This window comes from Dioscorea cayenensis, chromosome 20 (genome assembly GCF_009730915.1).
Source record: "Dioscorea cayenensis subsp. rotundata cultivar TDr96_F1 chromosome 20, TDr96_F1_v2_PseudoChromosome.rev07_lg8_w22 25.fasta, whole genome shotgun sequence".
NCBI classification, from domain to species: Eukaryota; Viridiplantae; Streptophyta; class Magnoliopsida; order Dioscoreales; family Dioscoreaceae; genus Dioscorea; species Dioscorea cayenensis.
The window spans coordinates 28,789,101-28,817,027 of NC_052490.1; the positions used below are offsets into that span (position 1 = coordinate 28,789,101).

Consider the following 27,927-nt stretch of genomic DNA (forward strand, 5'->3'; position numbering starts at 1 on the left):
TATATGAAATTTCAAACTTTTATAGGGTTATAAATGTAAATAAAACATGCATACTGTTTTAATGTACAGGTCCACAAGCACATCAAACCCCTTCAGTTAAGCTGCCTGGGCATTACAAGAAACAGACTGGTTTCACCAAGCATAAGCTTAACCTTCAGTATTCATCATAATTAGCATCAATGACTGTAAGTTCCATGTTGTACCATCACCATGATATTTTCAGTGTCGAGGTTGAACATAGTTTCAAGATCAATCAGAATGCGGAGAAGAACTCGCGCGCCTTATCATATTTATCCAGGACAACGTTATAGAGAGGATGGATGGGTTCCAACAAGTTCGAGTACTGTCCCAGCACGTCATTAGGCGATGGAGAATTGTGACGAGGATCTTTGCAATGGCTATATTGGCTTACGGAGAGTCCGCTGAGGCAGTAGCATGAGTGATAGTGATCTCGGCTTTTCCCAGGCTTGTCCCTGAATCCTCCTTCATGTACCTACAAATGTGAAATTAGGCTCAGTCTTACACAAACATAAGTCATGGTCCATTAATCTGATATTGGAATGCCATACACAAACTACCAATCTATATGATAGAACGGTAAAGAAAATTTTTTAACATATACCAAATGGTATATGTTGACTGCCAGAAAGTTCAGGACAATTATGGAAATATTGGCAGCCATATTTTACAGCTGTCGAGTGATCGGATGAAGAGATAATTATAAAAATAATTGACGACATTGGGCCACAATTATTCCTATGATTATTAGAACAGTTATTATCTGTTCTGTTATGCATTATAAACCCAGGTGTAAATCAGAAGGAACAATCAAGGATGTCTAAAACTGTTCACAAAATTTCTTGTAGTTCTTGTTCTTCTTTTCATACGTCTTTGCTTTCCATTCCTTTCAACTTCATTCTATACTTTCAAGCTTTTATTTTTCATCAATTTCTAACAAGGGAAAGATCTAGCTTGCACTGCATGCATTGCATTGCATCAAACTGTTGGATATGTGGCAGGTGGTAGTAAGATGATAACTTGATGGTTTAGAATCATTTGTGATGGGATATCTAATGGGTTGGTGCAAACATTGCCTCATTTTCTTAAAACAAATGATAATAAATAAATAAAAAGAGAGCCATTGGGATCAATTCAAGCCCAACAAAACATAGTAAACTGAACATACATCAATAGCTTTAAAGAAAAATCCTGCCAGGATAACTTGTATACTATGCATTTATCTGTTAAGTCTAATTTTGGGATAACTAGCTCATTGTATGTCTGTTTACATTAAGATATCCTGTTGGCATTTTTATTTACTATTTCATGTTGAAAACGATAGAACTTCTAGAAAGTACCTGAGAACAAAGGAGGAGATATTGTTGCAAGGCAATAGTGTGGAATAGAGGGCCGCACTCAGTTTTTTCATTCATAAAAGCAAAGCCAACATCTGAAAGTTTTTCTGCATGCAAACAACATTCAAACATCGGTTTAGCACATCTTCAATAATGAATCTTTTACTGTTGTACAGTTTGATAGCTTTTCATTCTTAAACCTTAAGTAGTATTACAAGTTCAACCACAACAATCTTATGCAAACTGCAGACCAAGAATTAAAAAAATAAAATAGAAGGAGAAAGGAAGGGAACATCTTATTTGGATATAGATTCTGGTTAGGACAATGGTGAAGAGTAAAAAATCATAAAACTAGCACAACAGAAAGAAAGGTACCAAGTGAAGGGCTAGGAAGGCTGCCAAATCACCATCAAATACTAATTCTTTAGCTAGAAGCTCCAAATTCAAGTTAGATGTATGTATAGTTTATTTCTTTTCTTTGCAAATAAGAAATGGCTTATGAAGGTTGATGATCTTTGACTATGCAAGTAAAGATACAAATCCATGTCACATTCACCTGACAATTAGATAGGAATTAAACTCAGTAATACAGGACAGCAACCATAAATATATAAGCTAAGCTAATAATGAAATAGTTCTAAACGGTGGAAGTATTTGGCAAAAAATATCTAACTAAATGCGCTACAATAGTGGACATATAAAGAGAAAGCAAATGGTTGCAGACATAATCTGTTTAAATATCAACTATGATAAGGAAATAATTCTGAAAACAAGACTTCATCACTATCATCAGTTCTTTAACCAATAGTGTCCAGCCATGATGACACTAAGCCAAGAAGTCTCTAGAAATAGCTAAATTTGCTAAAATGTTGCCATTTGCTGACATGACGTCAAACTCATTGAACTAGTGTTAAGATGTCAGCTGAAAAAAAAATGCAATTAAGAAAGGGAATGTCAAAAAAATAGAGACAAGGGATCATTCATCTGGGAAGCACAAATCATAAACCAAAAGAAAATTTGAAAGAGCATTCATCTAGCTTATCAAATGGAATTAATATGAAAAAAGCTAACAATCAAAAAAGAATTTCTCAAAGATGAATGGATTTTTAACAAGAGAAGGCTCGACAATTGAGCATGAATTTGTATCTAGAACTCTTACCACCACGAGATAATGTGATATTATACATGCTTTCTTCAGATGCCTGCCCTCCACATAATGGTGATTCTTTACCAGCAGCAGACAATAACTTTTGAATTAAAGCAAGCGCACCTCCCTACGATTGTTGCACAACAATAAAACCTATTGCATACTACAGGAATACAAACAAAAGACTGAAAAGGTGAAAAAATTACTTGCCAAAAGGAGTAACAACCATCAACCAACTTGTTTGTTCGACCTTGGAATCCACATTCCACACCTTGGCGGAAAACTGCCCAATCCTAATCAGGTAAGAGGATTCTGTGATACTTGAAGAACAAACAGTGCATGTAACATTTCTATGGCAAGCAATTATTTATTCGAGTATTCAACGATCAATTAATAAGAAGATACTACAATTATACCGAAGTACACAATAATGAACATATAAAAAAGTGACTCACACTTGATAGCGGATACAAGAAAACAAAAAGAGCCTGTATTGACTATTGAGTAAGTAGATATCTTCCTTTCCATACTTCATCATGAAGTACATCCATTTCCATGATGAATATTTGTACACCCAATCCATCCATCATAAGAAAAGTGAACTTCAAACAAATAACACAGCATAAGAACATGACTGGAACTTGCTTGGTAGGTACTACCATAAAAACAAGATTATAATAAAAAAAAGGTTATGTCCACTACTTGGAGATCTTCCTTGTTTAATTCATCATGAAATACTTCAAAATGCCAAAAACATGGCAAAATACCATTAAAAGCAGGTTTTTTTTTTCTTTTTCTTTTTTCTAACAAGATATATTGCTCATGGATAATAATGCACAAAAGGATTCATATCTGCATCTTACAAATGTTGCAATTGTGTTCACCAGTCCCCTACCAGATGTACTGATAAAAACAATTCGAAAACACAGTACTAACTAATAGAAGAAACATGACATCAGCGAGAAACCCTAAGTGGTGGTTAGAATAAGTTGGATTGTGGTTTTTAAGTATGAATTTAGTTGGAAGTGAAGTTTTTTACTTAAAAGTTCTTTTATTTTTTGCCTTAATACTGTGGAGATTTATTGTATGTTTATATATTTTAAGCTTTTAAGGGGCCTATGGGCAAATAGGTAACTATGAAATAGTCTAGGGTTGTTTTTTTAAGAATGAGGTGTAAGGCTCTATATAAGGCTAAAAAATTTATCAATGAGAAAAACAAAAATTAAAAACAATATGGCATCAGAGCGAAATCTAGCAAAACCCTAACGAAATTCCGCCGCCGCTACAGTACGGCCGCTCATCTCTTTTATACTCGGCCACCACCTTTCTCTTTTTCCGTCAATTGAAGTTTGAAATTTGCCCGGGTGGGGAGGCCGATACCCCACCGATCCGAAGAAGGGGTTGAGATGGGTTTGATCTAGATCTTGATGACTTGAAGGACCAAGATTGTGTCAAGAAACGAAAGAAAGGTAGAATGAAAGGGATCTTGATCTAGTGGGTAAAGAAGATCAAGACTGGGTCAAGTTAAGAAGAGGAAGGAAGTCACGTGAGATCTAGACTTTGATACTTGAAACTGATCGATGGAGGATATTATGAAAAAACTGAATGAAACGGAGCTTAAAACCTTGCTTTTGGTGTTGGGTCGGCAAGGGAAGGGATTGACACCGGTATATCCACAGCCTATGAGGCTAGATCTCCCTCCTGTAGATTTGAAGCTTGATGGACCAGCCACGTATCTCAATTGGTCGCGTCGGGTTGAGGCTGCTCTTGTGGGGAAGAGGCTAGATGGATACCTGACAGGAGTTAAGGCTGAGCCAACAAGTGGAAGCGCTGAGGAGGATGAGTGGACCACACACGCCTTGTTTACACCTGGCTATTGAACTCAATGGTTCCAAAGGTTGCTTCAACAGTGGATGGTATTCGAAAGGTAGAGGATATTTGGGTGAAACTGAATAAGACCTATGCTGGAGCTGAGAACCACATGAGAGTGTTCCTGATCCAGCGCGACATAACGGCGGTGGTGCAGAGTGATAGATCTATTCAGGAGTACTCCATGGAGCTGGAACAGCTGTGGCAAGATCTTGATCATTTTTCACCTATATCGAGCTATAGTGATCTAGTGTGCAAAAGCAAAGAATTCAATGCACAGATGAGGACTATGCAGTTCTTGGCTCATCTAAACCCGGCTTTTGATCAGAGAAGATCAGTCCTTCAAGCCCAAACAAAGATCCCTTCATTGGATGAGGCTGCCTCTGCTATGATACAGAAGGAGAATCACATGAGGCTACACTCTGAGTTGAGTGGACTTCCAGGTGTTCGATCAGCTTTGGCTATCTTGAGCTCATGTATGACAGGTACGCAGGGGAAGACCCGCAAGTGCTACAACTATGGAGAAGTGGGCCACCTGAGTAAAGCTTGTCCAAAGCCACCTAAGGAGAGAGAGGCAGGTGGGTGAGGACAATCTGGAGGTTGTGGTCGTGAACGTGGGGGCCATAGAGAAGGCAGAGGTGGAGGTTACCGAGCACATCTGATGATAGATCCACAAGTAGAGGAGAAGTCAGTTCTTACTGAGGAGCATGAGCTTTTCGAGATGCTAAAGAGGAAGCAGAGAATGGCAGGACATGGGGGAAAGAAGAGTATGACAGATGAAATATCCACATCTGACTCCAGGGGTAATCTTTCTACTTTTGCTCATTCTGCCACAGGTACTGCACATGTTTTTGCCTCTATACCTCCCACTAGACCACTAGAATGGATCATAGATTCTGGTGCATCTCAACATGTGACAGGGGCGTCTAGTGAGTTCACTTTTTTCACTCACTTGACCCCTCCGGAAAGCATCCAAACAGCGGATGGCACATCCCAACCTGTGGTTGGTAAGGGTACGGTTAAATGTACCGATTTAGTGACCTTATCCAATGTATTGTATGCTCCCTCATTTTCAGTAAATCTATTGTCTATCAGTGCTATTATCCTCCAACTAAATTGTGTTGTTTCTTTTGATATTCCCAAGGTAAACTTCACAGAGAAGGGGACAGGTCGGAGACTTGGGACTGGCACGTGGCATAGAGGATTGTGGTACATGGATAGAGAGGGGATGGATTCAGCATTGACATATTTGGTAGAGGGGACAGGAGTAGGAATGTCTGAGATGACTGTAGAGGAGGTGTTTCTACTGCATCATCGGCGTATAGGACACATTTCATTGCCTGTTTTGAGTCGGTTGTACCCTTAATTGTATGAAAGGGCAAATAAAGAAAAGTTAGTTTGTGATGCTTGTGAGTTAGGAAAACATACCAGAAGCACTTATCATAGCTCTGGAAATAAGAGTTCTGGGGTTTTTTATCTTATTCACTCTGATGTGTGGGGGCCTTGTCCGGCAAATACAATCAATGGTTATAGATATTTTGTGACGTTTATTGATTGTTTTTCTCGTGTTACTTGGTTGTATTTGATGAAAAATAAGAATGATGTACTTGCTTGTTTCAAAGACTTTCACAAGGCAATAAAAACTCAATATGGCGCTGTGGTTAAGGTATTGAGATCCGATAATGGGACAGAGTACTCTAACAAGGCATTTGGGGAGTACTTGTCTACACAGGGGATACATCATCAGACTACTTGCCCATATACACCGGCACATAATGGGGTAGCAGAACGGAAAAGCATACACCTTCTAGAGGTAGCCCGGTGTATGATGATATTGATGAATGTCCCAAATTATCTATGAGGGCAAGCGGTCTTGACAGCTGCTCAGCTGATCAACAGGATGGCCTTGAGAATATTGGATTGGAAGTCTCCCTGTGAGATGCTGAAGGGTGATAATGGAGGAGTTCTTCCCTTGAAAGTGTTTGGATGTGTGTGCTTTGTGAGAGACAACAAACCAACAGTGGGGAAGCTAGATCCTAAAGCAATCAAATGTGTTTTCGTAGGCTACTCAGCCACGCAAAAAGGGTATGTGTGTTAGAGCCCAGGAGAAAGGCGATTGTAAGTATGGATGTGACTTTTCGCGAGTCTGAGCCATACTACCTCTTGAAAGTAACCTCACCCTTTGGTGACTCACCAGATAGTGGAGAAATAGGGTGAGAGGGGGAGAAAAGTGAGTAAGAAAAAGTGATTCAGTTAGAGATGGGATCGGATCTTGTTTTGAGGTAAGAATCGACTAAGGATAAGCTAGAAGAAGAGGCTGAAATAGAGGTGGCAGGAGAAGAAAGAAGAGAAAAACAGGCTCTGGGGAGCTGAGAGTATACCAAAGGAAGGAAAAGGTGAATGTACCTATGCCTACAGTACTAGTTGAGAGTGTACCAGAGGAGGGAAAAGATGAATGTACTTATGTCTACAGTACCACTCGTGCCAAGTTCCTTGTCTCGGCCTTCTCCAACTCCTGAGACACCTACATCATCCACCACAAACCTAGGTGATATGATTCCTCTCTTCTTCTCCCGTAACATTAAGGAGGACTTCTCTCAGTAATTTGGGAAATCCTTTTGATCGTTTTGGGTTTTCATATAATATTGACCAGTTTGTTCAATACTCTAATCTATCATCCATATATGGAGCATTCATTGCATCTTTGGACATTATCTCTATACCCAAGTGTTGGCAGGTAGCAAAGGAGGACCCAAAGTGGAAGGCATCCATGCAGGAAGAACTAAAGGCTCTTGACAAAAATCGGACATGGGAGTTAGTATCACTACCATCTGGGAAAAAGGCAGTTGGATGCAAGTGGGTCTTCACTGTGAAGTAGAATCCAGACGGGCAGGTTAAGCGCTACAAGGCACGCTTGGTAGCAAAAGGGTACAGCCAGACCTATGGCATCGACTATGATGAAACCTTTGCACCTGTAGCGAAGATGAGCACCGTTCGGACGTTGGTCTCGTTAGCAGTGAATGTGGGTGGAAACTACACCAGCTAGATGTGAAGAATGCATTTCTTCATGGGGATTTAGTGGAGGAGGTGTACATGGATATACTACTAGGATTTGGCACAGACCAAACAATGGGCAAAATCTGCAGGTTGAAGAAATCTCTTTATGGGCTAAAGCAATCCCCTCAAGCTTGGTTCGATAGATTTAGGAGAGCTATGATAGGTATGAGATACCAGCAGATCAACGCTAACCACACTGTATTCTTTCGATGGAATGGGGGTTGCGTTACTATACTTGCAGTATATGTGGATGACATGATCATCACAGGGGATGATGAGAAGGAGATTGCCCAACTCAAGGTGAGACTAGGCAAAGAATTTGAGGTGAAGGATCTTGGTTTGCTTCGATATTTCCTTGGGATTGAGATAACTCGAGGAGCGGAGGGAATGGTTCTCTCTTAAAGGAAGTATGCAATTAATCTTCTCACGGAGACAGGTATGTTGGGGTGTGAACCTGCAGGTACACCGATCGACTAAGGATTCAAGATGAGCGTAGAGGCCGGAGAATTAGTTGATCGCGAGCGATGCCAGAGATTGGTAGGCAAGTTGATCTATCTGAGTCACACGCGTCCTAATATCTCTTTTGCAGTAAGCGTGGTGAGTCGCTACATGCATGACCCGAGGAAGGGTCATATGGATGCAGTGTACCAGATCCGGAGGTATTTGAAAAATGCTCCTGGAAAAGGACTGATATTCAGGAAGAATGGTCATGTGAGCATTGAGGGGTACTGTGACTCTGATTGGGCTAGCTGTTCTGACGATAGGAGATCCACCTCGGGTTACTACATCTTTGTAGGAGGTAACTTGGTCTCTTGGAAGAGTAAGAAGCACTCTTTGGTGATAAGATCGACAGCGGAAGCAGAGTACAGAGCTATAGCTTTGGGAGTTGCAGAGTTGTTATGGCTAAAAGGTATGTTGGTGGAGTCGAAGTTGGATCAAGGAGTCTGAATGAAGTTATGGTGTGACAACAAGTCAGCCATAAGCATTGCCAACAACCCAGTGCAACATGATAGGTTCAAGCATATCGAGATCAATAGGTTCTTCATCAAAGAGAAGTTGAATAGTGGACTACTGGAGCTAGGCTATGTTTCAACCAAAGACCAGGCAGCAGATTGTTTAACGAAAGGGCTCAATTCTTCAGACTTAGCTAGAGGATGTAACAAGATGGGCTTAGTGGATATCTTTCGCCCATCTTGACGGGGAGTGTGGAGATTTATTGTATGTTTATATATTTTCAGGTTTTTCAAGGGGCCTATGGGCAAATAAGTAACTATGAAATAGTCCAGGGTTGTTTTTATAAGAGTGAGGTGTAAGGCTCTATATAAGCCTAAAAAATTTATCAATGAGGAAAAAAACAAAAATTAAAAACAATAAATACTAATTAAAATAAGCACCTTGTAATAAAAATTATATTTTCTAATTAATAATTCATATTTATCACTAGTGAATGATTTTTTCTAATATTAATTACTGACTATATTTTAAGAATAATTAGTTTGTTAAAAAAATATTTATTCTTATTCCAACTTATTCCAACTTATTCCAAAGGTTGTATTTGGAAAAATGTGGAATAAGATGTGTGTGTTTTTGGATAAGTTATTGCAGGCAAACGTGTTGAGTGGATTTTTTTAAGTTTCATTTTTTAATTTTGAGGAGCCATAGAAAAACAAGAGAAGCTATCAAATACATAAGTTGTTCCTGAAGATATTCTCAAAAAAGACCTTGTGTCTGCTATGGTGCACAGTATGTACCGAAACTACAAGAAGTTCAATCTCTGGTATGAGCGCAATATGTCATTACACGCTTTCAAAGAGTAACACTAAGAGGCAGCAAGAACAATCACGAAATGGAGGAGAAAAACATGAAATGCATGGAAACCATATTCAATAATGAGTTTTAAAAAATAAACCAAAAAATGCAATAGACGGTCCTTACAATTAGACTAGGCATGTCCAACTTATCAGCCTCGTTGATCAGGATCATGACTGCCAAGCCACAAAATGTGTACCTTCATACAACAAGGTAAAAAGAAATGCTCAACAATAAAAGAAATGCAATGTAGAAGTAGCAAGATCTATATCACACACAAGAGTAGGGGGAAAATTTAAAGCATTTGAACATACCCACCATGAGCTTCAGAACCAGGTTCTCCAGCAATACCACCTTCATATGTTTGGCAACTTCAACAAAAATAAATAAATAAATTATAGGAAATCAACAAACTAAGCTAAAGCAAATACATTTTTTAAACCTGCTTTATATACTCAGAAAAGCTGTCAACTAAGTTTTTAACTTTGAAGTGACAGATAAACATCTACATAGTTGTCTACTGGAATATATACTCATAATTGTAAGCAAGCACTAATAAAATCTGCAGTATTTGCACGAGTGCATCTAGTTTTAGCTTTTACACAAGCTCTTGGAGAGACCTCACTCATGGAGCATATGTTCAAATATGTGGATTTGTAATAGCATTGTGATATTTGGAAAAATATAAGAACAAAACTAAATTGCCTCTAGTAGCCAAGCACACCAATAGACGCAGGAAATGATCATGATATTGGTCAGTTAAAAGTTACATTTTAGACACAGTTGTTTCATGGAATTACAATATGAGGTTAAGCTGCATTAAAGGTTAAATAAGCCAAACCCTTTACATGAGCATAGAAAAAAGACTATAGCATTTCTCAATGAAGAACTTCTACCAAAAATGAGAAGAACATCACACTAACAAAAAAAAAAGTGCGTCTTTGTGAACCTAGACAAGAAAATGCCAGGCATTTGATATGTCGAGGTATTTAAAATGTAAAATTTGCAAAAGCTGTCAAGAAACAACAAATAATTTCACCATAACTATACGATACAATTGTAGCCAACTCAAAGATACTAATATACTCCAAAATCATATCCTAATCTCAATGTTTATCGTTTCTTGCACTGAAGATTTCTAAACAGCAGTTCTAATGCACATCGGAGCTTAGTATTAAATTAGCAGAATGTAGCATTACAAGAAAATGACACTTTCAAAATTGAGCTCTTCATAATTTGACAAAGTTCATTGAAGTGTAAATAGGGCATGCGATTGTTCATGTTTTATCACCATTTCTTAAAATAAACATATAACATACCCCCCTTCATCTGTGCATTGATGTCTTATACTAGCATATGACCCCTTGTTATTGGTGATTGCCGCTATCATTATTTAGTATTAGAAGTTGTTTAAAATAAAGATCATGATTTAGATGTTAGAGGTAGTTTGGTACTTTAAGTTTTTGGCCTGCATTTAGTGTGCCAATTCAGGTGGATTTGTTTTAAATTTATTATAAGTTGAGTTTATCAATAAGTTTAGACATCTCAATACATTTTAGTTTAAATAAATCTTTCTCCTATTTGGGGTGTCAAACTTTGCTCAGATAAGTTCTCAAATCGCTATCAATCTTCTTAAGAAGTTAGTCAATGACTGAATTATTGAGTTTTTTTTTTTAAGCTTAATGCTTTCTTTTGAGATGTTATTGTCTTTTCTTCTATTTGTGTTTGATTAGATTCTCTAGATGTGATTGCCTATAAACCCTAGGTGTGATTGCATAGCCTATCCTAGGCCAGATTGTCTTACAATATTTTGATGTCCACCTGTCGCCTGAAAATCCCAGGCAAATCTTAGTTGGGTAGACTCTTGAATCTCATCATCTTCCACATGAGAACTTTAACTTTGAGTGTTAGTTTTACCAAGCCTTTGCTAGAGCATTAACAATTTCCATAACATTGTTGCATTTCCTTGATTTCTTTATCACAACTAATAATTGGTGTCTAATCCAATGCCTATTTTAGATAAAGCTCTATCTCAATAATATTCAACTCTATTAGTGAAACAAAATGCAATTAGCAATCTTTTTTTTGCTTGGCTTACTCAAAACTAATTTTTAGATTTAAGGCTGGGCTATGGTCGACGATGCCATATCTGCGAATTTGCAATATTAATATAGTTAATAAGGTAGCAAACAACTCTTTGGTAGCTTTGACCCCAGGCTTGCTCACCTATTGCATTGGATTAGTTTCTTGACTCCTTAATGTTAGCATAATTGACTGATTTCTGATTGATTGCTGCTTTTATGTCTATTACCAGAATTGGCTAATTTCTGATTGATTGCTGATTTTATGCTTGACTTTAAGCATGCATAATATCAGGCATTGCAATTAGCCATTTATAACTAGCAGATTTTGTGTTGTAAATTATACTTTCCATAATTACAATGTGAACAGAATCAATTTGTAATTTGTATATAAGTGGAGTTCTCCACCAAGAAATGGCACACCATTTTTCTCCAAAGTTTTCATGAGTTAATCAAAGTTTATCATGGTACCAGAGCTACAGTTTTGAAATTTTGTTTCTCTTGTTCTCCATAGCCCTAGTTTTTATTATTAGTTATCTTGATCAAGTTCTCGCAACCTCATGTCTTCAGACAAGTATGACTCTTTCTTGATCCGTTTTAATAGCAAAAACTATTCCGCCTGGGCATTCCATTTCAAGATATTTGTTAAATGTAAAGATTTATAGGGCCACGTTGATGGAAGCAAACAAGTTCCCGACAAAAACAAAGATGAATGTGGCAAGTGGGAGGTTAAAGATGTTCAGATCATGGCAAGGATTTTAGGATCTGTCGAACCTAATATTATCTTGAAACTTCGACCTTATCAAACTGCAGCTCTAAGATATGGACTTACTTGAAGAAAGTGTATAGTCAGCAAAATGCCGCTCGTAACTAGAGCATGAATTAGACAATCTACAGCAAAACAATCTCTCTATTTCTGATTTTTATTCTAATTTTATGAATCTTTGGGCTGAATATACTGATATCATTTATGCTTCCTTATCTCATCAAGGCCTTAGTGCAGTTTAATCTGTCCATGAAATTACAAAAAAAGATCAGATTCTTATGAAATTGAGATCTGAATTTGAAGGTACCAGGTCTAATCTTATGAATCGAGACCCAATTCCCTCCTTGGATGCATGTCTTAATGAGTTATTTCGGGAAGAGCAACGACTTCTTACTCAAGCAGCCATGGAACAACAAAAATTCAGCTCTGCTCCAATGGCTTATACAGTGCACAGTAAGCCAAGAGAAAGAGGCATAAGTAATATCCAATATTTTTGTCGCAACGGATTTGGCCATTATGCTTCAAATTATTCCAAAAAAATTTGCAACTATTGCAAAAGGACGGCCATATTATAAAAGAGTGCCCTACTCGATGTCCTAAGAGATCTCCATCAGCATATATTGCCTCAGTTGGTTCTTCTAGTATTAGTGGTCCTGTGGATGCAGCTACCCCGACACAAAATGCTCTTGCTCATGTTCAAACTATTACCCCTGAAATAATCCAACAAATAATTATCTCTACGTTCTCTGCTTTAGGACTCTTAGGTAATCCCTCTTCTACATCTACTTGGTATTGTGATTCTGGGGCATCCAATCTTATGACCAATAATGATCAATTTCTAACTAATGTACACAAATATTCTGGAAACCTTGAAATTCATACTGCAGATGGCAACCACTTACCTATAACAGCCACCGGTGATTTTTTCCTCTTTAACTAAAGTTCTTGTCTCTCCCAATCTTGCCACTAGCCTTATTTCAGTTGGTCAATTGGTTGACAATAATTGTAAAGATGATTGCAGGATCAATAGTTAGGGAAGATGATTGCAAGAGGGCCTAAAGTAAGACGTGTTTTCCCTTCAAATTTGCTTTCTCTTCATATATGGCATCTTCCTTTGTCTCTTGCAATTTTGCACATGTTGATTACCAAGTATGGCATAAACGTCTTGGGCATTCAAACCCTAATGTTCTTCATAATTTGCCTAATTCTGGTTTACTTGGAAATAAAAAGTCACTTTCTCTTAGTGCTATCCAATTTGATTGCAATTCTTGTAAACTTGGTAAAAGTAAAATTTTGCCTTTTCCTACTCACACACCTAAAATAGTCCAGCCTTTTGAAATGATTAATACTGATTTGTGGGGTATGGCACCAGTTACTTCTCATGCTAATTACAAGTATTTTGTTACTTTTATTGACAACTATAGCTGCTTCACTTGGATCTATTTTTTACACTCTAAAAATGAAATATTTTCTGCCTTCAAATCTTTCCATGCATATGTCCAAACCCAATTTTCAGCCAAAATTAAAATTCTTCGTTCCGACAATGGGGATGAATATATATCTCATTTGTTTCAGCGGCTTATACAATCCAGTGGAATAATTTCTCATAGGTCATGTCCCTCAACCCCGCAACAAAACGGGGTAGCTGAATGAAAAAACCGTCACCTTCTTGATGTTGTCCACAATCTTTTATTGGAATCATCTGTTCCTACCCGGTTTTGGTGTGAAGCTCTCTCCACTGCCATCCACCTCATTAATAGATTGCCTTCTTCTTCACTGAATGATGTTTCTTTCACTCGGTTATTTGGCCATGGCCCCAATTATTCTAACCTTCATACGTTTAATTGTGTATGTTATGTTCATCTTCCTGCACATGAACGCACAAAACTCACTGCTCAATCTGTTAAATGTGCTTTTCTTGGATATGTTGTACATCAAAAAAGGTTTTCTTTGTTATAATCCCAACTTGCGTCGCATTCGGATTTCCAGAAATGTAATTTTTTTGAAAAATCAATATTTCTCTCATCAAGATCCTCTTTCTCCTTCATTTTCTGTACTACCTTTGTTTACAGTTTCTCCAGCAGATCCCATATCTTCTAAACCACTTTTGGTCTATCAAAGACATCCGACTCCAAAGCCTCCTGAAGATCATTCCCTTATTGATTCTACTACAACAACTGCACCTGCTCCACTTAGACATAGCTCTCGGGTTAGTAAACCTCCAGATAGGTATGGTATCTCAAATCCCACAGCCTTGATAGCCACCTTGTCTTCTATTCCTATTCCCTCATCTTACAAACAAGCAATGGAGCATGAATGTTGGCGAAAAGCTATTGAAGCAGAACTTCTTGCACTTGAAGAAAATCAGACTTGGGAAGTTGTATCACTTCCTTCATCTGTGAAACCCCTAGGTAGTAAATTTGTGTTCTCTATCAAGCTTCGATCCGATGGATCTATAGAGCGTTACAAGGCTCGGTTGGTGGTTCTTGGAAATAAGCAACAATATGGTCTAGACTATAAAGAAACCTTTGCACCGGTGGCCAAAATGACCACTGTTCGGACCATCCTCACACTTCCTGCATCTCAATCTTGGACTCTACTTCAAATGGATGTCAAGAATGCGTTTTTGCATGATGATCTCGAAGAAGTTTACATAAAACTTCCGTATAGTATGTCTACTTCTTCTCCTAATGTTGTTTGCAAACTAAAACGTTCTTTATATGGTTTGAAACAAGCACTACGTGTATAGTTTGAAAAGTTTCGATCTACTTTCCTTAGGTCTTCTTTTACTCAGAGTCAATATGACTCGTCTCTGTTTCTTCAATAGACAAGCAAAGGCAAAGTGGTCCTCCTTGTTTATGTGGATGATATTGTCATCATTGGTTCTAATTTAACGGTATCTCCAATCTTCAAAAATTGTTACACTCCACTTTTCACATGAAAGATCTTGGTCAACTCACCTATTTCTAGGTGTTAGAAATGCATCATCGGCCTTAAGGTATTTTCTTAAATCAATGGAAGTATATTCAGGATCTAGTTCACTTAGCTGGACTCGCACGTGCTACTTCAACTGAAACTCGAATGGAAACGAATGTAAAGGATCGAAATAATGAAGGAGAGCCTCTTCCGGATCCTACTTTATATCGGAAATTGGTTGACAGTCTTATTCATTTATCACCCACCCAGATATCTCTTATGTTGTGCACATTGTTAGCAAGTCCATGCAGTCTCCTCGACATCTCCACTTATGTGCAGTGAATCACATTATTCGATATATCCTTGGTACACCTAATTGTGGTCTATTTTTTCCTACTAGTCCTTCACTTTAACTACAAACTAATAGTGATGTTGATTGGGCGAGGGTTACCCACGACACTAGGAAATCTACTACTGGCTGGTGTATGTTCCTTGGTGATGCTCTTATATCTTGGAAATGCAATAAACAAAACTATGTATCCGAGTCATTCACTGAGGCAGAATATCGTGCCATGTCTCATCGCATGCTCACGAGATCATTTGGGCTGCGAGGTCTTCTCGATGAACTTGGTTTTCCACAAAATAAACCAACTCTATTACATGTCGATAACACCAATGCTATTCAAATTGCTACCAATCACTGTCTTCCATGAGCATGCGAAGCACATAGAAGTTGTTTGTCACTCCATCCGAGAGGCCTATAACCACCAGGTTATCACCTTGCCTTATGTCTCGACCACTTTCGACAACTAAGCGGATATCTTCACGAAATCCTTGACACGTCAGCGGCATAATTTCCTTGTTGGCAAATTGATGCTTGTAGACTTATCCGCACCAATTTGAGAGGGATGTTAGCAGAATTGGCTGATTTCTGATTGCTGATTTTTATGTCTATTAGCAGAATTGGCTGATTTCGATTGATTGCTGATTTTATGCTTGATTTTAGAAATGCATGATATTAGGCATTGCAATTAGCCATTTAAAACCAGCAGAATTTGTGTTATAAATTATATTTTCCATAATTACAATGTGAATAGAATCAATTTGTAAGTTGTATATAAGTGGAGTTCTCCACCAAGAAATGACACACCATTTTTTTCTCCAAAGTTTTTCTTGAGTTAATCAAAGTTAATCACTTAAAAACTACATAAACAAAAGTTTAAGAGACCCAACAGAATGTTAGATACAAAACCAAATAACCCAAAAACTTGAAGCTCATAGGATGAGAGATCCAGACATATATTCATCCATATAAACTAATTTAATCAATGTAGGACTACTAGCTGCTCTAATACAAAGAAATAGTGATGTATGTCTATTCCATTGGCAGCCATAAATTTCACAATTAAAGCCACTCTTTGTCCCTATAGTTGGCCGTATTGTTCATTTTTGTACATGTATTTAAAAAATGTTAAGAATATCCCTAATGTATTAAAAGAAAACATCCATATGGTCCCTACTGTTGACTCAACATATAATTTCAAATACGAGAATCATTTATCTGGGTTTTTCGCATATCTGAACATTGATAATCCATGTGGGTGCCGACATACCATGCTCAGATGATAACTTATGCCATGTAACCACCCATGTAGCATTAAAAAAACTTCGGAAATTTTGCTTTTTGTAAAAAAAATGCCATCATGGTTGGCTTGCCATGATGCCATTTCACAAGGCCTCCTCTCACCATTCCAAGTCAGCCACATCAACTGATCAACATTAAAAAAGCCCTTTCTTACATAAAAGTAATATATTTCTTCCCAAAAAAAATTTATTGATATCACATGGATGGTTGTACCATAAGTGGCCACCTAAACCTGAAATGCCAGCATCCATATGGATTATCAGTGAGACATATGCAAACCAGAGAAAAAAATAATGAATTAATAAATCTGGCACTTGAAATCATATGCTAAGTCTGAACAGGGGATCATATTGAACATGTTTTTTAATTACATAGGTACTAGACAAAAATGACCCAAACAGTCAAATATAAGGATGAAAAATATTGTTAAACCTAAATTTAAGCAACAAATATATGCATTTGTCACTCCATTATGATTCTTTGTACAAACTTCTAATAGTTTTGCCCTTGCTTGGCCTGAAATTCTGCCTCAAAAACTGTGCACTTCACAAATATAAATAACAATCACAGCACCAACTTGGCAAAACAAATGAGTCTACTCAATTATGATCCTTGCTTATAAGTTATGACCTTCAAAACCAAATGTTTGTTCGTAAGAGGATCAGCTAGGATCATAGTTGTCAAATCGTGAATCGGATAGCTCATTTTCCGAACCGGGAATCGAATTGTGAATCGGACGATTCAGAAATAACTAATAATAAGTCTTAAAATTTCATGGAAAATAGATTTCCTATATTTTTAATCCAAAATAAAATTAAATGACTACTATTAAAAGATGATCATTCACCTATACTTAGCAAATTACTCTAGGACTTTGTCAATGAGAAACAAACAAAAACTAAATAAAAGTCATTTGTGGTAATTAGAATTAGATAAGATTTTAAATTTTTAAAATTTTGATAAGCACAGCACAAAAATAACCCAAATTTAATGTATTTTTGGAATCAGTGTGAACCGTGAATGGGACTATTTGAATCGAATCGTCCATGATTCAGATGATTCACACTGATTCAAAGTATGGCCGATTCAGACCCCCGATTCGTATCGTAGGGGGGTTGAATCGAACCGAATCGCCAATACGAATCGGGAATCGGCCGATTCTAACAACTATGGCTAGGATAACTAAAAGCCACAATTTTGCAAGATTGCCATTTACCCAACCCCACAGTAGAAACCACAGACAAGCCAATCAACAAGAATTATCTTTAGCAACAGCCCACTGTTCATATTGATCATTCCTAGGCACAATTATAGAATAATTTCTTTCCAAGGTATCATTCTTGTAGGCCAGCAGAATTTTAAGAAGAATGAAGTTTGTTCCTTATGGAGTTTCATAAACAAGTTCCATAAACTAATTTCTATGACTAAGCCAATAATGCCTGAAGTCTCCCAGCTTCCAACTTCCTATGTGTAAAAACTGTAGTTAAACCAAGAAGAATGAATTGGATCGGTGCTCCACACACCCTAAATCATGTTCTCAGAAATATGTGAAACAAAGTAAAAAAGCTATATATAATAGATAGTCAAATTGCAGGATACCAACCTCCAAATGAAATTTCCAACATCTTTAATAAGCACAGAATCCAGAATATTCAGCATGCTTGCCACCTGGTGTCAAAGTGGCAAAACTACAAGAGTTTAGAGTGGCTGAGTGTTTAAGCATATTTTCCACACTTATAAACCAAAGAAAAAAAAAATCTTCTGTTAACTATAAATAATGAGTATGCTACAAAATCATGAAGAACCCATGAAGGCCACTTACCTGCCCATTATTGACCTCAGGAGGTCAACATGGACATGGCCAATGCTCAATACCAACAAATTAACATGTCTCCCCAACCTGACGCAATTTTACCAACACAATGTTATGACCAAGTTATTGCCAGGAAAAGTTCAGGTCCTATGAGCCCAAGTACCCTCACTCAACTAGCTCGCCTAAATGATTGTGAAAATATTGAACCAAAAAAAAAAAAAGGCAAAAGCAAAAATATTATCATTGTTCAAAATAAAGTAGCTGTAAGATAAAAGAGAGAGACAAAAATGCTTTTTAATTATGAAGAAATTCAGGTCACAAAAGTTAGTGAAATCCCATCTATCAAAAAGCATTCCTTTGTTTAAACTGACACCTCAAACCAATGCAAATATTGAACCAAAAAAAAAAAGGCAAAAGCAAAAAAAAATTATCATTGTTCAAAATAAAGTTGCTGTAAGAAAAAAGAAAAAAAATAAAAGATAAAATGCTTTTTTTAATTATGAAGAAATTCAGGTCACAAAAGTTAGTGAAATCCCATCTATCAAAAGCATTCCTTTTTTTAAACTGACACCTCAAACCAATGCACACATTGACTTGGCTTGATTTCAAACCCACTCATACTAGCCATACCTCCCTTTCTCTTTTACTGTCTTTTTTAAATTATTCATACTTCATTTTTTTCTCCAAATTCCCCTTTAATATAAATGCAACGAATATGAATTCCACACAACATAATTCAAGAATCACTATTTGTCACAGCTCATAGAACCAATAAAAAGTAAGTTTATCATTTCATATATAAAAGCAAAATAATAATGAAACTCATTTTCCATATTCTTAATCATGTCACCAAAATTCAACATGTGTTCAACCAATTTTGTTTCCTCATCTCAATCTCTTCCTTGCCAGTTGATACCAACGAAAGTGCTAAAGAATCCAACCATTCCAAAGGTCTCATACAATTGCAAAAATTGTGACTACTAAGACCCACATCCAATACCTGTCCACTTTCCATCAGAATCATGCCTTATGCATAGGTTCCATCATCGTAAACCATCTCCGCATCATGTTACTTATTATTTGGACTGATCAGCCATTAAATGAAGGCATTCTTTATACCAATTCAATGAGCAAAAATTGTTTTTTTCTATTTGAAAATCTCAGCAGCAAGTCAACTTCAGCTTCCTAGTGCTAATAAGGCATTCTTCATACCAATTCAATGAGCAAAAATTGTTTTTTTCTATTTGAAAAATCTCAGCAGCAAGTCAACTTCAGCTTCCTAGTGCTAATAAGGCTTCTGAGAGGCACTGTTGGCAATTTTTTGGTGTTCCTTATTTTTCAAGATTTTTATATTTGGCTTTCTTTAGAATGAATTCACACAATTGTTCAAACTGTATTGTTTAATTAGAATGGTTATTATGATTAACCATAAAAAAAATTTAATATTTATTTTGAACTTGTTGCTTGTAGCCTAGTAACGACACACAGGAAAACAAACAAGAATTCCTTTTTTTTTAAGAAGAAGAAGAAGTGGATAAACCACATTTCATTAGAAACTGAAAGAGCAGCTACAAAGAGGAAAATATGTGCGGTACACAGGCTAACGAGAGGAAAAAGAGAGAACATACTAAGATCCTCCACCAAGTGTGGAGACAGACTTAGTCTAAACAAGAACAAGAAACATAGAAAACACAAAAAAAAAAAACATCAGCGATCTGAAGGAAAGGTGATTGAAGGGAGAGCCGCATAGGGGAACTCCAAAAGAAGGCCCCAATAGAATGAGTCTCTTCAAATCGTGCCAGATTACAGGTGCGTCTACTCCTCAGGAGCAAACAAGAATTGTTGTTTGATAAATCTAGAACCATTTAAAATGATCAAATTAACAAAAATAAGATGACAAGAAGAAAAATAAAGCCAGTCCAATGTATAAGTCTCCAGTTTAATGTCATTATTTTAAAATAGTATCATTACATAACAAATGCAACTGGTACAATCTCCTAATATTAGAGTGTCCCTATTTATCTTTTCTTATTGTTAGAACTTTTTATATACCTTTCTTTTTTAGTTTCTTCCATATTATGTAATTTTCTCATATTTTAATTCCTTTATGATTTGTTTCCATATCATGTAATTTAGAATATGATTCGTAGCTTCTCTATTTATAGAGGGCAATTACCCCCAATAAAGTGGTCTCACTTTCATTACATTCATATGGTATCAAAGAACCAGGTTCCGAGGGCCTGATCAAAAGCCTCAAGACCCTAGTCGTCCAAGGCTCATCCACTCACGGTCCAATAACATCAACAACAAGGGTTATTTGGATCTCCCAACGTCATCCTCTATCCTTTGCACTATTACAGAGTTTCCAAGTCTTCTCCTCATTTGTCTTATTTGTAGTCTTTAGAGTGTGAATCCTATCAGTTTGAAAAGCATGTTTAGTCTTTTTTTCCAAACATATCCAGTCTGCTTGCCGACTTCGCAAGCATCAACTTGTTAGCTTCAATTTTCGTTCGAGATGCTATTCTTCGCGGTCAGATTTCAACTCCACCTTTGGCAACTGAAAATTGATAAGTGCGATGAGTCCTTATTTTTATAAAATTTCACTTAGCATTTGCTTAATCCTTGAGAATTTTGATAAATTTTGATGCTCAATACAATTATTTTTCATGTCTAGACTCTTCTACAAATATTAGGGTAAAAGAAAGCATTTTTAAGCAAGTTTTGAGCTATTTGAAGAAGAAAACAAAGTGAATGAACTAAAGACGTCTGTCAAACAAGCCCATGTATCGTCCTATGGGCCTGTGTTCCAAACAAAGACAGCCGTGTTTTGGTTATGTGAGCGCGTATTTGCAAGCCTTGTTTTGGTTATGTGAGCACGTATTTCCAAGCCATGTTTATGCATGAATATGCCGTTTCAAAAATTTTAACTACCTAACATGCCCACTAAACACCCCAGTGATTAGTGGTCGTGTTTAGTAGTTTAGAAACCCTATAAATAGATTATGAAGACCAAAAAGGGCAACAATTTGACGACATTTAAGGTTGGAAGCTAGCTTCTTCGAGAAGGAATTGAAGGTCTCTCATCATCTCAAGCATTAGCAAGGGGAGATCATCCTTAATTTGAGAAAGAATTGAGGAGAGATCAAATTTCAAGAGGATTGATCTATCTCATCAACTCTTTTTCATAATTTCAAAAAAGTTCTTTATGGATCTCTTGTTTTCTCGCACTTTGATTGTATTTCCAGTGATGCTTGTATCCATGAGTGGCTACACTTTCTTGATGCTTGGACTTGATGAATTTTGATTGAAATATAATTTCTAGACTTCTTTTTTGTTGATCTAATTTGTTTTGATATTGAGATTCAATTGTGGCAATGCTTGATCCGCGAATTTAGTTAACGCGAGCCCAAATTTGTGAGCATAGCTTTAGTTAGAGAAAGCCTAACCCTATGATTGATCACATACTTAGTTAGCGAGAGCCCGAGTGTGTGAATGATCTTACATCAATGAAAGAGTTTGAACTCATTTCTTATAGCTAAAATAAATAGAACTTTCCGGATTAGAGTGACCTAGTAGCAAGGATCATAAAATCGAAATGCATTCATAGGGGTATGTGTGAAATTTTCTTCAACATTTGCCCTACCTTGTTTAGGAATTAGTCACTTAGAGATAAGGGCTAGTTTATGTAAGAAACCTCCATGGTCCAATGATCATGACGAATTAGGTTCAAGAATCTACAAAAATAAAAGTCTTTACTTTTAACAACCAAGGGAAGTCATTTCCAAGCACCATTCTCATCATCTTAATCTTTACTTGATATATGTTGTGTATCTTGGAAGCATATTCTTAGTCTTAGACTCTTAGTTTCCTCGTCAAAAATCTAAACTATATTTTGATCAGCTAGATATTAGGAAGAGGGTTAGTATCTAATAATTAATTTCCTTGTGAGTTCGACCTTACTTTTATGCACACTTTTACTACTTGATACGTACATGTGCACTTACGTTTATTTTTGGCTTGCTTGCACACCCTCATCAAAAAAACAATTGGCAGATGTCTTTATTAAAGCTCTTCAATGCTCCTATTTTGGCTACAATTACTTTCCAAAACCAGGCATGATGGATCAATATACTCCTAACTTATGGGGAAGTGTTGGAATCTCCTATTATTAGAGTGTCCTTATTTATCATTTCCTATTGTAAGAACATCCTTATATACCTTTCTCCTTTTTAGTTTCTTCGATATTATGTAATTTCTCCTATTTTAATTCCTTTATGATTTGTTTCCATATCATGTAATTCCTACTATGATTTGTAGCCTCTCATTTACTCGAGGGCAATGCTTCTCAATAAAAATGATCTCAATCACAATCTTACTCTCAAATTGATAGATATTTCTCATCTGACTTGAGACACTCAAATCGCCAAAATTAAGCATAAAGCAAATAGCTAAAAACCAGCCTTCTTGTTCTAAGTCTAACAAGACATGGTAAAGCCTTCAAGCCATCCAGTAAATATAGCATAGTTCTCAATATTCTGCTTAATTATTCAGCCTATCTGATATAATGCATCAAATATAAGCATTCAAAAATCCTGTAAACTAGGAAATTATTTTTTTTCTTATCCTAAAAAAATGGAGAATGTTTGTAAATACTTACAGAAACAGCAGTGTAGCAAGCTCGGACATCAATTTCACCACCATCATGCATTCTGCATGAAAAAGAAGAAATCAAATTTAAGAAATTAAAGTCACCAGCTGAAGGTAAACATTGGAGATCTCATTAGTGAAGAGTTCAGTTAGGAAATTATTATAGGGATACAAAAAGTGAAAACCAAGGGCCAAAGAAAGATGGAATTAACGTACAGAGGCTTTCATGCCGAGACTAGTTTTGCGAGTGTCATGATTTAGAAAAAATAAAGAGAGTAGGTTAGCTTTCAAAAAGTCATGATTGTCCATATAGAATTTCAAGATAGTGCTAATGACAATGAACTTGAAGCCTTAGAACAGCTTGGTACAAACAAAAGTATTTCCGCTAGACAGCTTTCGGATGAAGAGCAAAGGAACTTCTCATAATTTGGATGAATTGAAATTCAGCTGACCTTTCAAGAATAAAATAACTTTTTCCTAATGCCTGTCATTCTTGTGCGGCATTTCTGCAATGAAAATAAGAAAGCAAAGAAGTGCACCTGAAAGCCCCTCGATGCGCTCTTTCATCCGCAATAAAAACTCGTACATTTTTCCTCTGAGCATCAAAGAGTTTATAAATTAGACCCCTATTCAATGTAAAGAACTAGCAGAAGATTACCACTTAATATGGTGGAGGGATAACCTGTCTATTGATGAGAATGCCCTCTCACTTCCCAAAGTAACTAATGTGTTTACAGCAGCATATGTTGTTGCTAGGTGAGGCATCTTTGCGAGTTCATAAATGGTTAGAAAACAAGCCAAATATCCAATTTCTTATGGTAACATACTCATTAAGCAATTCAAAACAAATATCTGCTTAAGTTAAACTTTTAACAGGGATATATTGGAGTTATACATTGCATCAATAGTCCGATAGTTTGGATTCTTTTTGTAAATCATACATCTCAGGTTCTGTATCAATAATTAGAGTATTATGGTCACCAGACTGTCATCTGAAACACACATGCATCTCAGGCTCGTGTGCCATTTCACATATAAACCAAATCTAAATTGCATATTTAGCCTAATTTCGTCAGAGACAAATTCTAACAGAATACGACAAAAAAGCATAGCATGGCATAAACAAACCTGCCCAGGTCCACCTCCATATCCACCATCTTTGTCCTACATTACCAAGATAGCACCCATGTAAGCTCATATGAATCCCAACTTCATAAATCCTACATCTGATATTCAACTTTCCCTATTGGCAAACACACAATCAGGGTATAGAAAGATAATAGGATAAGGTAACTATTGTGATTTGTGCGAAGATGAAGACCTGTACGGTTTTCATTACTTAATAAAGCCTAATATTTTAGCACAAAGACCACAAATCACATCAATATAAAATGAAGCATTGAATTTCTGAAATAACATGGGCCATATAGCACCTGAACCATGTCATGATACTTAAAGCATAACTTATGCAATACTTGTGGGAAAAAACATATAATCTTCTTTCATTGGTCAGACTTTCATAGTTAACCAGCCATGAAGTGATGTGAAATCTTTAAAGATCATTCATTCATTGGCCCAATTAAATATCTATAGCCTAGAATTTAAAAATGGCAATTGACCTTATAAATGTCAAATTTAGCAAACCTTTCACAGGTCATCGTCCTAAAGGGCAATTTAGCAATAAACAAAGTTCGAAGGGTGCACAAAGCAGAGAAGTTGGAACATTAGCCATATTCCAAATCAGCAATTACATTTATGGGATGGCCCATCATCAAGGGTGGTCATCAATAGCAGGATTCAATAAGCAAAGGTCGACTCTTAATGAACCATGTTACATACATATAGCATGCCATTGAGTTTTCAGGAAAGTACGCTGGAAGATGGAATCTCCTCGAATGGCACACATTAGTAGAAATGACAGGACTACTAAAAATAAATCCTCATCCCTCAAATAAATATGATGTAGTGTCTACGTGCTATTATCTGTTGGCAATTCTCGCATGTGGATTATACTCCTATGACTACCAAAATCAGAATTTGTAAAATTTATATCCGACATGATAATGTTTTTCCTTCCTAAGAAATATCCAAGTCAAATGACATTGCCATGGACCCAAGCAAATCAAATGACAACCTTAAGATATTGTTCTCAAGTTTGACAATTGTTTACTCAATGTTATTGCATTGGTATCTATCTATCTAATATATATATATATTACAAGCATATTATTATCTAATTTTTGTATTTGAAAATTGGGCATGCTCACCAAATTCCACAAACTAATTTTTGACATGTTTACTTATATTTATAAATGTCAAACTCAAATATGGGACTAAAGAGCAGCCCCGTAAGTTGTACTGCATATGTACATAAATTCAAAAACATATTTAATATTTATCACAATTACTCCCCCCTAACCTTCTGCTATCATTTTCTAATTGATTAAAACATATAAACATGGAGAAAATAGAACATAGTCTTTCCTTTATAACCCGATGTCATATCCCAATCATCTTAATCATATGTCAAGCATGTATATGCATAGTGAAACTCAGGAGAGAGATAACAACAACTGTACTTAAATTTTCTTAACTTAATCCTAAATCTCTTTTTTAGAAAAGAAACTTGTGGGCATACACCAAAGGAACAATAAAGTTTTATCACCATTTGGTACTTCACTGGAAAAAGCAGAGGCATAACTCATAAGCCCACTAAATTTCAACCAAACATAAAACAGCAGTTAATAACAAGAAACAAGATTCAAAAAATGCTAAACAAACACCACAATGATAAAAGATAAACTCATACTGAAAGGAAGAACTAAGGGAAACCTTGAACCTGGCAACGGGAAAGAAAGTCCACTACATTATTCTCCAATTCTGAGTCAACATGTTCTCCTAATAAAGCAATCGAGTGAAGAATCCAATAGCATAACCAAGGCCGGCTACAAGTTTGATATTGGCCAGCATCAGTAAAACAGAAAAGATAGCATGAATCTTTGATTGAGAAAGAGGAATCCTCAACAATATATATAGATACAGATGTGTGTAATGAAAACCAAAACCAAAACCAAACCTTACTTGGCATCGAGTACATCAAAGTTTGGACCAAGTTTTCTTAGTCCTTTTGTTAAGAACTCAACATGCTCATCATGCCAAAGCTGCACCCTAATAGACCAAAATCTAAAGTTAGATGCTAAGATTGAAGAAAAAATCACAAGAGTTTACAAAAAAGTGTTCTAGAAAATTCTCTCATCAATGATTTATGCATGATCAAGTACTGAAGGGTGTTTAGTATGCCTGAAGGAATCTAAAACAGGTGCATTACTCCCTTAGTAAATTAAGCATAACTTCAACCTGTCCCTTCTCTGATGTATAAAATTAAAATTACTTGTATAACTGGAGATACATAAGAATGAATATCAAAAAGGTTGTGCCTGATTAAGTGCTCAGTGTATATGATACAAGCTACATTAATACTCATTTAATGAAACATAGGTCACAATGGAAGCATAAAGCATAAGGCTATAAAATTTACGCATAAGAATCGACCATATAGCATACCAATGTTGACTATCAAATTATTCAATGAATGAAATTATTTGAATACACAAAACTGTAAAACCAAAAAGCTTGGTTCAAATCATTTCAATTCAAGATATGGAATACAAAATGCCAAATATTATAACTCCAAATTGAATGCATAGTCAAAAATACAACGCCATTATTATGAAGAGACTTAAATCACCTTTAAATGCCATCCTTTTAAATCTCCTGGAAGGCCTTAGATTTAATCTTTTGATCCAAGTCATGTCCTTTCCTTATATAAGCAAAGTTGCCATACTCACAGTAACACAATATTTTTCAAGATTAAAAACTTTCATCATAACCCAGGAACAGATCAATATGTATAATTTAAAAAACATTTTTTGCCATATGGTTATATCTAAATCATATAAATCCTTCACCACTTTCGGGGAAGATGGAGGCCATTTCATGCTCAGAAAATTTCTTTTTTTCTTTCTGGTTGAATTCATTAATAAAAGCTTGGCAAGGCAACAAAAAAATCGCCCTCCTTAAAAATCCCTACCCAATCTAACAATACAGAACTCAAAATGGATAGGGTAATCCAGCACTGTGTATACAAAATCATGCCTTTCAAGGACATTGAGCCAGCCCAACAACTCCCCCAACTAAACCTTATCTACAATCAAACGTACATACACCATCTAGAAAAAAATAATAATAATTTTTTTTTAATTCACGTTACGAATCTTGACTTGAAACATCATTGCTTGAATCTTAAGTTCTTAACCATAAAAAGCAAAGAAACAATTCATCAGAAAAATTAGATGAGATAGGAGCAATTCAATAGCAAACAATAAAAAAAGGGGGAAATGAGCACACATGAAAGGCTTGGCCTGAGGGGGAGCTTCAGCGAGGTGACGGTAAATCTCAAACACATTCCTCTCCACGCTCTCTTGCTCCAACTGCGTGATGGTAAGCTTCACCTCCCCCTGTGAATGAGGAGAGAAACAGTGGGTGGAGGAGGTGGGCGAAGAGGAAGATGACTCCATGACCAACTTTCCTCTCTCTCTCTCGCTCTCGCTCTCGCTCTCGAGCTCGAGAGCTTGAGTTCTCGAAGTCGTTCGCTCGAGTGCTCGAGTTCTCGAAGTCGAAGGGCATGATAAATTTGGGGCTACAGGTTAAAATGTCAAAACAATCACAAGAATAAAAACAAATTAATTTTATATCAATATAATATTTTCTATAAAAAAAAATAAGTGATATAAAATTAAGGGCAAATAACTTAAATAATTCC

At 36.4% G+C, this 27,927-nt stretch overlaps 1 protein-coding gene across 1 annotated transcript; it reads right to left on the reverse strand.

Moving 5' to 3' along the window:
- On the reverse strand, positions 1-27,788 carry LOC120251545 (protein farnesyltransferase subunit beta-like). The gene is given in 15 exon segments (XM_039260100.1): positions 1-493; positions 1,359-1,462; positions 2,515-2,629; positions 2,709-2,795; positions 9,364-9,436; positions 9,552-9,608; positions 18,249-18,313; positions 23,116-23,167; positions 23,645-23,658; positions 23,661-23,700; positions 23,788-23,870; positions 24,234-24,269; positions 25,945-26,050; positions 26,187-26,273; positions 27,513-27,788. Coding segments are annotated over 15 exon segments (1,329 nt in total). The 5' UTR covers positions 27,683-27,788; the 3' UTR covers positions 1-253.
- Positions 27,789-27,927: the final 139 nt, after the last annotated feature.